Genomic DNA, 11,071 nt, shown 5'->3' with positions numbered 1-11,071 from the left:
TGTGTGTGTGTACACTACATGTATTCAAGTGCCCACATAGACCAAAAGAGAGTGTTCTTGACTCCCTTGCAACTAAAGTTAAAGACAGTTGCAATCCACCCAATGTGAATTCTGGGACCCAAACCTGGGTTCTCTGAAAGAGCAGCAAGTGTTCTTTTGTTTGTTTTTGAGACAGGGTTTCTCTATGTCACAGTCCTAGCTGTCCTGGAACTAGCTCTCTAGACCAGGCTGGTCTCGATCTCACAGAGATCTGCCTGCCTCTGCCTCCCAAGTGCTGGGATTAAAGGCGTGCGCCACCACCTCCCAGCTGCAGCAAGTGTTCTGTTAAGAAGGGAATTATCCCTTCTCCAGCCCTGGCTTTTTGGATTTTGGTTTCTTTCTTTGCTATTTGTTTGTTTTATTTTGTTTTGTTTTAAGACCCAATTAAAATATTAGTGATTGTTTTTTCATTCGGTAGCCCCAGGGATTGAACCTACAGCTCTCTGACTGCTAAATTAAGACATGGCGTCCCTGAGCTGGGCAGTGGTGGTGCACACTTTAATCCCAGTACTCAGGAGGCAGAGGCAGGCAGATCTCTGTGAGTTCTAGGCCGGCCTGGCTTACAAAGCAAGTTCCAGGACAGCCAGAGCCGTTACACAGGGAAACCCTGTTTCAAAAAACAATAAACAAATACATTTAAAAATTAATTAATTAATTAATTAAATTTTAGAAGGCATCACCGAACTACATCCTAGACCTTTGTTTCTTCTCCCTTGACACAGTAATCCTATCCCCTAAGTGATTGACATATACACCTGCACATGCATTCTTTCATTCCACTCCCAAATCCATCCAAATCTTCACTGAGCTGCTATTTCATTTTTGCTTCCCACCCATTAAGTCCATAGAGACCCTTGCAGTCACTGCCAGGTAAGCCTTCTACTCCAGCGGACTCCTGCCCACTTTGTATCAAGGTCACCAATGACCTCCGTAGCTAAACACAGAGGCCACTATTCTATTCTTATCTGGTTCAAGCATTCGGCAGCCTGTGAGTTCGTTCTTCTCTCAGCCTCTGTGCCGCTCTCTGCAACTCTAGTTTTTCCTTCTGTCCACTCAGTTCTCCTTTTTGGAGGCAAGGTCTTATGTGTTCCAGGTAGACACTGAATTTGCTGTGTAGCCAAGAATACCTTGAACTTTTTGATCCTCCTGCCTCTGTCTCCCAAGTGCTAGGATTACAGGCATGAGGTACCACAACCAGCTCACAGGAATCAAATTTTTACTCCAATATTACGCCTCCCAGTAATCCCAGACTCGGAAATCCAGCCACTCACTTAAGCCAAACACTCTCAGAACTGTTCCGTCTCGCCAGACATGGTGGAATGCCACCTTTAACCTAGCACTTGAGAAGCTAAGGTAAGAACACCACAAGTCTCAGGCCAGCCTGGGACATGTTATCAAAAGATCCCAGATCTGAGCCTAGAAGAGTTGGGGCATGCCTTTAATCCCAGCACCTGAGAGGCAGAGGCAGGAGGATCTCTGTGAGTTCGAGGCCAGCCTGGTCTATAGAGTGAATTCCAGGACAAGGCTACACAGAGAAACCTGTCTTGAAAAAACCAGCCAAACAAACAAACAAAAAACAAAGAGAGGGGGCTGGAGAGATGGCTCAGCGGTTAAGAGCATTGATTGTTCTTCCAGAGGTTCTGAGTTCAATTCTCAGCAACCACATGGTGGCTCACAGCCACCCATAATAAGATCTGGTGCCAACTTCTGGCCTGCAGAGACACATACAGGCAAAACATTGTATATGTAATAAATAAATATTAAAAAAAAAAAAAAAACAAAGAGAAAGAGAGATCCTGCATCTGGGGTGGGGGCACACATTCTGCTATATTTCTACCTCATGCCCTTCATCCCCATCCAAATATCCAGACCCCAAGTCAGACTCATTTTTCTATTTCCTCTTCCTTTCTAAGTCTAAAAGCCTTTTTTGCTCATTATCTTTACTATACCTCCATCCAATTCATCTCACCCAGGGTCTCCAACAGCCCTTCCAGCTTTTACACTGGCCTCTTTCTTTCTATTCTCCACTCAGCAATGAGAGGAATCTGCCAAACACAAGTTTGTCAAAATGTCTACAATGGATACAGCCAAGTTCATTATGCTATTCTCTTTGCCTCTGTGTATGTATGAATATTTACATGATAACTAAAGAAAAAACAAGGGCAGAGAGATGGCTCAACAGTTAAGAGCACTGGCTGCTTTTCCGGAGAACCCATGTTCAGTTTCCAGCACCCACATGGTAGCTCACACCTGTCCAGTTCCAGAGCTTCTAACACCTCACACAGACATACATGCAGGCAAAACACCAATGAACATAAAATAAATACATAAAAAATATAAGCCAGGTATTGCAGCATACTCCTATAACCTCAGCATTTGGGAGATGGAGAAGGCAGAAGTTCAAGGTCATTCTCAGCCACGTAGTGAGTTCAAGGCTAGCCTGGGATGTCTGTGGTTCTGTCTCAAAAAGGAAAAAGGAAGGAGCTGGGTGTGATGGTACATGACTTTAGTCCAGCAATTAGAATAAAGAGGCAGGCAGATCTCTGAGAGATCTTTGTAGATGAGGCCCACCTGATCTACAAAGCAAGTTCCAGGACAGCCAGGGCTGTTACACAGAGAAACCATGCCTTGAAAAAAAATACAATACAAAACAAAACAAGAAAAAAAGAAAAAAAAAAGGAGGAGGAGGGAGGCCCAGGGTGGCCAACAGAGCAATGAAAAGTTACAGGAAAGGAACCTTAACCAGTTACATAGTTACATCCCTACTCTGATGCCACTGCCTTGCAACCATCGCCATCGGGGTCCTCCTGGAGTGACACTGGGGGACTTCCCATCACCTAATGCTTTGACTCTGAAACTTGCACCCTATGGAAAACTGGCCCTGTTTCATCTCTGACTTTCCTGTGAACAGATCCATGGACCTGGCAAGCAGTACCTAGGAAGACATCCATGAAAGAAAGACCAGATGACCAAGCAACATGGTCTTTCCGGCGATCTGCATGGAATGAGGGCTGGCCTTACAAGCCTCACCTGGAGTTTGGTTGAAGCATCCCCTGAATTCGGTCATCCTCAGGCAGCACATGCCCACAGGGACTGTGGGCAGACACAGGCCCTGGGCGATGCACGGTCAGTTCCAGCTCTGCCCATTGCTCAGGAACCTGGGGGAAAAGGACAGTAGAGAGGGTTCTTGCACATCCAGAATGTCATCACAGGTCAGCTGTCACAGGGTCTAACCTGGGGCTCCAAGCGCAGTAGAAGGTCATAGTCCATGGCCCTTGGCAAAGAGGTCACCAGGAAATCCACTTCCTGACCTTCCCGCAGCCGCACAAAGCCTGGGCCAGTCCAGGACGGAGACTCTCGGTTGGTCACTGGCCGCTCTACCACCTCAAGCACCTGAGAGTCAACAGGGTCAAAGCAGGGATGAGGACTCAGGTGACTGCTACCTCTGCTGCCACAGTCGGTCCCGAACACCGTTTCTCCTGCCAAGACCTCCCCTAAGGCTAGACAGTACCCCAGTCCCTCCAAGGCACCACCCACAGCCCCTCCTCTCTAGCCATCCCACCACATCTCACCTGCCCTCGGGCATCCTCAGCCTCCCAAGTTAAATGGTCTAGAAAAGGTCGGAAGTAGCCGGGCTGTACTTGTTCACAGCGCCGTCCAATCAAGTGCTGGCGGCAGCGGCACTGACCTGTGGCCTCATCACACCTGAGGAGGAGTGCTGTGGTTACTGAGGGGCTACCCCCTTTTCCTTTCCCGCCACCTCCGAGTCCCTGTTACAGCACTCACTGAGGGTCCAAGGCACCGCCCACGTCGCAGTCACAGGGGCGGCAACCAAGCAGGTCATGGCTCAGACCCCAGTGGCCAGGCTAGGAAAGAGGGATTGCTGGAGACCAGAAACCGACCTCTCTGCCACCCATCAGCGAGCCTCTACCGCTGATTGATGAACACAATGTCCTTGGCCTCCCAGACCAGAGGCCTCTCATTCAGGACGAGACCCTAAGTTCTCAGTACCCACCCACTGGACTTTGCCCCCAGTCATATGCTCTGAGGACAAGTCCAGGACCCAGGAACCCCAAATCCCTCAGTTGTACCAGGCAGCGGTCACAGCCATGTCCAGTCACCAGACGCTTGCAGAAACAGGTTCCACTGTTGGAGTCACAAGGGGTGCCCCCAGGCACTGTACCCCGTGAATTACACTGACAACCTGCAGTGGAAGAGGACCATTAGCACTGTAGGAAGTAGAGCAGTGCTCAGGGGTTAAAGGTCAGCATAGAAGTTAGGACAAGAAGCACATACGCTGACATCCCAGAGGGTCACTGGCACTAAGTCCAAAGAAGCCATCACGGCATTGCTGGCAGCGAGTGCCAACCACATGTTCTTTGCAGCGACACTGGCCGGAGACCAGTCCCAGCACAGGGTCATCATGGGAATCACAACGGCCACCGTCTTGAGAACCCATAGGGTCACAGTCACAAGCTGTAAGCAAAGAGGAGTGTAAAGTCATCCTATCCCATGGCCCAGAATGAGTCTTAAGCCTTCCCCTATTCCTGTTCTGTTTCCACCCCAAGCCCTTACCACACAAATTCTGGCTTCCTAGTTCCTGACCCAGGCTCAGTTTTCTCTCCCTCATACCCAATCCCAGCCTTACGACGGCACGCAGCTGGATCCCGCATGTCCTTGGCTGGATCGCGGTAGAAGAAGGGCCGGCAGAGCTCACAATGGCGCCCAGCTGTGTTGTGCTGACACCCATCACACACGCCTCCACTCACATTTCCAGACGCCAGGTACACGGCCATGTCAAAGTGGCAGCTCTGAGTGTGTCCATTGCACTCACACTCTGAGGAGAAGGCAAAGGCCAGCTGAGAAACCAGGTCCTCAAGGTAAGGGACACACACAGGAAGGGAGGAATGGCATCACTTTTTGTCAGCACCATGGGTCGGAATTTACAGGTGGCAGTTTAAGAACTTCAAGGCTGGGCTGGAGAGATGGCTCAGTGGTTAAGAGCATTGCCTGAGTTCAATTCCCAGCAACCACATGGTGGCTCACAACCATCTGTAAAGAGGTCTGGCGCCCTCTTCTGGCCTTCAGTCATACAGACAGAATATTGTATACATAATAAATAAATAAATATTTAAAAAAAAAAAAAAAGAACTTCAAGGCTTCAAAAATCCCATGGTACCGATAGCGAGGGCAGATTACAGAGGAGGCCTGAGGGTCCTCAGGGTCAGCAAAGCCTGGGCACCCTTTAGACACAGCCTAGTTATTTAGGGCTTGGCCAGCCAGCATTTGGTTTGAACCAGGCACAGCCAGGCTACAGAGCCCAGTGTCTCACTCACTCCGACAGGCATGAGTATGGCCGTCCTCAGCAGGATGCCAGGGAAGGTCTTGATAGAAGTCCTGACACTGCTCACAGTTGAGACCGCGGGTATTGTGTTTGCAGATACAGGCCCCGTGTACCTGTAAAGACATACAGGAAGGTGGCCAGCACTATCTAGCCATGCCCATCCCTCCCCGACCCTACTCCAGCCACCTGAAGGCTCGTACCATGCCCTCGGCGTGGGCTGGTGCCCCTGGCGCAGGGGCACACTGTGAGGCATGTCCATAGCAGAAGCAGTTCCCACGGACAACAAGCTCATAGAGGGCATAATAGTACTTCTCCCGGATCTCCTGCCGTGGGTCAAGCAAGTTGTCTCCCAGTGTGTGAAGCCGAGTCAAGTTCACACGGAGGTTGGTGATCTTCAACAGGTCTAAGAAAGGAAAGAGGGTTTCGTCTACCTAGGTGGGCCAAGCTCTAGCTGCCTCATACCCACCCAGGGGCTGCAGCTGCTAAGGTCACTTTGGGAGACCTCTTTTCCATTGCCACCAGAGCTAAACTGGGCTTGGCATCTGCTCTAGGAAGCACCCAAAATAGTTGCTGAGGCCCCAAATAGTCCTCATCCGGACACTGGGACTGTGCCAGCCTCAGTCCAGGACTCACTCTGAATCCGTGAGCTGTAGGGGTCTGGAATGGGGATAGCAGGGTCCAGCACACGGTAGATGACCTGGCATGGCAGGAAGCCCACAGAGATATCGGACCTTGCTTCAGGAGCATCACGAACCCCACAGGTCCCTCCCTATCCTCTGCCCAGATCCCAGCCCTTACCTCGCCTTCAGTGGATGGCTCAATTTCTGAGTAGCGAGACTCACAAACCACATCATCCCAGTGCCGAGGTGGGGCCAGTGGAACTCCTGGGAAGTCAGCCCCACAGTCGTAGGAAAAGTATCGGTAAACATGCCAGGTGCGCCCAAAGTCTGCAGAGCGCTCCACCAGCATGGCAGCAGGCCGAAATGTCTGGTTGGGGAAGGGGGATACATCTGATAAGCAGGAACCAGGACCTCAGCCCAAACTAGGCTGCTGAGATCCCTGCTTAGTCGTGATCAGGGCCAAGCAGCTCACAGACAAGAGTGGGTGACTATGAAAAGCTGAAAACCAGGCAGTGAGCAGACCAGGGCTGATAGCTGCCTCTAATGGGTAGAGGCCCAGAGAGACCATATCTGGCCTAGTCTAAGAAGGCGGGACAGGAGAGCAAGTGCACAGGGCTGGAGTGTGTTCTGCCATGAAAGCTCTACAGGAAATGACCTTGTTCCATGAGTAGTCAAAACACAACCCACAATCTCAGGGAAGCTGGGCTGAGGAGCTAGGGCTCTGTCCAGGGGCACTGGGGAGGAAATCAGGACAATGGGGCAGGTTCACTGACAGGCAGGTACCTTGAAAGTCATAATGAGGTGGGTGAAATGGAATTCCGCTTCCAGGTCCAACTGGATGCTGACTCTTGGAACACCTGCAGCAGGAATCCGGGGTCAAGGTTTTGAGGTTATTGGTGTGCAAGCCCTGATCACTCCAATGACCTACTCCAGGGCTCACCATTCTCTGACTGCCACCAGGCCGTCCGGCGTTGCGGTGCAAAGCTGGTGACGACATTCTGGATTCGATGGCTATTGGGGTTGTCTCGAGCAGAGAAGGGGCGTCGGGAATCACACAGGAAACACTTCTTCTCATCCTGGATTGGGGGGAGGTCAGTAGCAGTACCTTACTTAGCCAGTGCCAACCCCACCCTGACCCAGCCTCTCATCCGGTCCCCAGCAGCACCTGCAGGTGACTGACAATACAGTAGGGCTGAGGGCTTTGCAAACCACACGTGGAGGAGGCAGTCAGTCTGTCAGCACGGCCCACCAGCAGGTCACCAGTGGCTGGATAGCAGCTTCCTCGAGAACAGCCAGGTACATCCAAGGAAGGGACCTGGGCCAATGTGGCAGGCAGCACTGGGGGCAATGGGTTAACCAGTTCAGCAGTGATTCCCTTGGGCCCCTGGGACAGCCAGCCACCCCCGGACCTACCATCACATCCCATAACTTTAGCCCTCACCAGGCCCCCTCACCACTTAGAAGTAGGCCCAAGCGAAGTTCCCAAAGCAGAGGCTGTCCCTGGCGGCCCCTCCCTGATTCGCCTGAGGCCCACTCCATCCTGAAGAGAAGTAAAATCGTGATAAGGGAAGGTAAAGAGTCCGAAGACGAAGTCCACCACCTCCCTTGGGGTTGGTGCTGACCCTGACCGTGTAGGTACTGGGCTGGTCTGCCTCCAGGCCCTCAGTCGGTCCCAGGGTCTGTCCAGCAGTCACTCCTCCACACTCTGAGAGAGTCTGACGACTTTGAGTAAAGTTGGAAAGCAGGGAAGGAAGGAAAACATGGAGTGGATCTTAGCCAGGATTATAATTTAGGATAGAGCCCCCAACCCGGGCCATATCCCTGCCCTCCTCAAACAACCCTCATTCCAAGAACCAGACACTGGCCACTTCACCCAGAATTTTTCAAAGACGAGGTTTATTTAGAAGAGTGTCAGAGGTGCTCTTAGCATTTAGCAGCCTAGTTAGAAGCGCTAATAAGAAAAGGGGGAGCCGGGCGGTGGTGGCTCACGCCTTTAATCCCAGCACTCTGGAGGCAGAGGCAGGCAGATCTCTGTGAGTTCGAGGCCAGCCTGGTCTACAAGAGCTAGTTCCAGGACAGGAACCAAAAGCTACGGAGAAACCCTGTCTCGAAAATCAAAAGAAAAGAAAAGAAAAGAAAAGAAAAGAAAAAGGTGTTCTCCAAAGAGAAATTTAAGTAGGCTGCTCAAAAACACAGAACAGTCTCGTCCGAGTATCTCCAAGATATCCCTAAAGTCCAGATTTGTATAGAAACCAGGGCAAGATGAGAAGTGATACTTGAGGTGTCAGGGAAGGGGCTTATGGAGCTAGGGGAATAGAAAAGGTTTGTGGTCTTTGAGAGCTGGAAGGTAGATCTAAGGAGCTCATGGCCTTTGTTCTTGGCGTCACTCTGGAAACCACTGTCAAATCATCCTTGGGCTCCCAGGGTTACAGCATCAGCAGGGAGGCAAACTAGATGCAAACTGCAATTCTATTGGACCCGTGGGAAGGTTTATGATGACCCAAAGGACAAAACAGGACTGAACTCTGGGAGATACTGGTAGAGCACTTAGTATTGACGCACAACTCTGAGGAGCTCAACCGTCCATAGTGACTATAGCAAACGAACTGCGAGAAGCAGTGCCTGTTTCCCAACTAAAATGGTCTGTAGCTACTCAGCTACCCGCATGTGGGATCTGGGTGATAAATCCTCCCTGGACCCTAGCAGCAGCGTGTGGATCCGAATCTTGTGGTTATATATCCATTCCGGACTTTCCAGTCCTCTGGCAGCCCGGGAGCTAAGAGTTGGAATGCGCGCACCCACTAGGGGCGCGCCCCACCCAGACCCCTGGGACTTCAGGCGGGAAGAGGGTGGGTCCAGGGTCCGTGAGGCTTGCTTGCTTTGAGTGCCGCAGCTACCAGCAGCTATGAACGGATTGCCGGAGATCAAGCAAAGATTACTGGAAGCTGCAGGCGCCTGTGGGGAAAGCTAAGAGTTCTTCAGAGGAAACTTTCGGCTTCACAAAGGAGAATGGGGGCGGGACAGTCAATCGGTTGGATTTTCCCTGTCGCTTGAGTAAAGTTTGCAAGTCACCTAGAGGGTCCTGTGGGTAATCTAGGGAAGCTCTGGCATCCTAGAGGTCATGAATCAGAATTTTAGATCAGACTGTTCCCCGTGCTTTGGAAACTCATTCCTCATGCTGGATTGCCTTACTCAGCCTGAATACAGGAGGAGGTGCTTAGTCGTAGGGCATGCTTTCCCGAAGCCCATGGGAGGCCTGGCCCTTGCTGAGCCATTATGGAGGAGGGTCGGGGAGGGAAAGGAGAGGAGGGAGGGGAGCTTGTGGTCCAGATATAAAATTAATTAATTAATTAAAAGAAGATCATGTTGTAGGAAAAAAAATCAGATAAAGGTTGGGGGTGGGGTTAAGACATTAGAGGGGCCGGGAGATGGTGGCACACACCTTTAATCCCAGCACTTGGGAGGCAGAGGCAGGCGGATCTCTGTGAGTTCGAGACCAGCCTAGTCTACAAGAGCTAGTTCCAGGACAGGCTCCAAAACCACAGAGAAACCCTGTCTCGAAAAACCAAAAAAAAAAAAAACCTTTTTTTTTTTTAAGAAAAATAAGAATAATTTAAAAAAGACATTAGAGGGTGTCAAAGCTCTAGTGGCAAGGTTAGAGGGCCAGTGAGGGACATCACAGAGAAGACAGAGGGCACTCAGTGAGCTCTCTGGTCTCAACACCAAGATGAGATTTCCTGGTCACTATTAGTGTAACTCCCAGTTCAGCTGGCTTCAGAGTCCTCCCTCCCCCCCCCTTTGAGACAGGGTTTCTCTGTGTAACAGCCCTAGCTGTCCTAGAACTTGCTCTTGTAGACCAGGCTGGCCTTGAATTCACAGAGATCCACCTGCCTCTGCCTCTGCCTCCCGAGAGCTAGAATTAAAGGTACACTCCCACACCTGGCTATTCAGGTTCTTGCTCACAGGTGGGTGCTGGGAGCTGGGAACAGAATCCAAGGCCTCTGGGGGAGCCATTGGTGCAGGTTTTTCTCCAACTGTGCCAGGTTCCTTTTCAGCTGACATCCATAGATGGCAATCAGCTACTGGCAGGATGTAGTAAATACACTGTTGCTTTGGAACCTGCAGACTGCTGCCTCCTTGCCAGGACCTGGTCATTCTGTGGCAGGCAATACGCCAACTCTGGAGATCAGGTCATCTGAGTCAGGGACGTAACTTCTGACCCTGGCCCAAGTCTCCATCACAACTGTGATCCCAGCCTTAACTCTAACTTGAATCAATACTTGACCCCGTTCTGAACTTTTCTGCAGCTCACATCTGCATAGAAGTTTGAATCTGATGAGACAGAAGGCCTGGCCCACGCATCTTTATTCTAGTCTCTGCCGTCCCTTCCAATTTAACCCTCCCAAGAGCCTGTCCCACTGAAACCTAGCCACATCTCTCACCGCAGTTCCTGGCCCTTAGCTTCTGCCTGTACCAGTTCTGCAACATGGCTGTCAGGCTGCGTTTGCCCTTCTAAAGCTCTACCAAATTTGTTTGGCCATCTGCAACTTCTAGAGCAATGTTGAGCATCATATCCTGCCAGACTCTAGTAACCTGGGTAAATCACTGCTCAAGATTACTGGGAGGCAGGAAATTTAGAACGGGACCCCTGTGTGTAGCCCATATAGCTCAGCCCCAGCCTGAACCCTACTTCCTACTGATCTAGAAAGGTCCTTGAGACACAAATACCCCATTTCACCTAGCCTAGGTTTCTTTCTTTCTTTCTTTCTTTTTTTTATTTTTTTGGTCTTTCGAGACAGGGCTTCTCAGTGACTATGGAGTAGTCCTGGAACTTGTTCGCTCTGTAGACCAGGCTAGCCTCGAGCTCACAGAGATCCGCCTGCCTCCGTCTCCCGAGTTGTTAGGAGCCAATTTTCTCCTAAAATCATTGCAGGAACCATCACCCTAGGGGAGTCTACAGAGAACCCCACACCCCTAATTATGTTAGGAATCATTCTATTGACAGAGCCTACCCCACACCCAAATTGGCTGATGGAGAGCTATCTGGAGAGCTATCTGTTTGCACATT

General features: G+C 50.8%; 1 protein-coding gene across 2 annotated transcripts in view; it reads right to left on the bottom strand.

Moving 5' to 3' along the window:
* The window catches only part of Lamb2 (laminin subunit beta 2), a 14,340-nt gene extending 6,618 nt beyond the window's left edge, over positions 1-7,722 (bottom strand). The window contains exons 1-16 of one of the 2 annotated variants that reach the window (XM_005347910.2): positions 7,632-7,722; positions 7,458-7,543; positions 7,169-7,341; positions 6,944-7,079; positions 6,787-6,860; positions 6,182-6,370; positions 6,017-6,080; positions 5,584-5,786; positions 5,376-5,496; positions 4,688-4,876; positions 4,336-4,515; positions 4,131-4,243; positions 3,826-3,905; positions 3,612-3,744; positions 3,274-3,432; positions 3,070-3,197 (exon numbers count right to left, since the gene is read on the bottom strand). In XM_005347910.2, the coding sequence (XP_005347967.1) occupies positions 3,070-3,197; positions 3,274-3,432; positions 3,612-3,744; positions 3,826-3,905; positions 4,131-4,243; positions 4,336-4,515; positions 4,688-4,876; positions 5,376-5,496; positions 5,584-5,786; positions 6,017-6,080; positions 6,182-6,370; positions 6,787-6,860; positions 6,944-7,079; positions 7,169-7,341; positions 7,458-7,542 (2,027 nt within the window). In that variant the 5' untranslated portion in view covers position 7,543; positions 7,632-7,722. Of the gene's footprint in view, positions 1-3,069; positions 3,198-3,273; positions 3,433-3,611; positions 3,745-3,825; positions 3,906-4,130; positions 4,244-4,335; positions 4,516-4,687; positions 4,877-5,375; positions 5,497-5,583; positions 5,787-6,016; positions 6,081-6,181; positions 6,371-6,786; positions 6,861-6,943; positions 7,080-7,168; positions 7,342-7,457; positions 7,544-7,625 lie in introns of both variants that reach the window. The other variant, XM_005347909.2, reaches the window with a different exon arrangement.
* Between the last annotated feature and the right edge of the window lie 3,349 nt (positions 7,723-11,071).

This window comes from Microtus ochrogaster, chromosome 5 (genome assembly GCF_000317375.1).
Source record: "Microtus ochrogaster isolate Prairie Vole_2 chromosome 5, MicOch1.0, whole genome shotgun sequence".
NCBI classification, from domain to species: domain Eukaryota; kingdom Metazoa; phylum Chordata; class Mammalia; order Rodentia; family Cricetidae; genus Microtus; species Microtus ochrogaster.
Note: the sequence above shows the minus strand (reverse complement) of the source record. Positions and strands in the feature narration are given on the sequence as shown.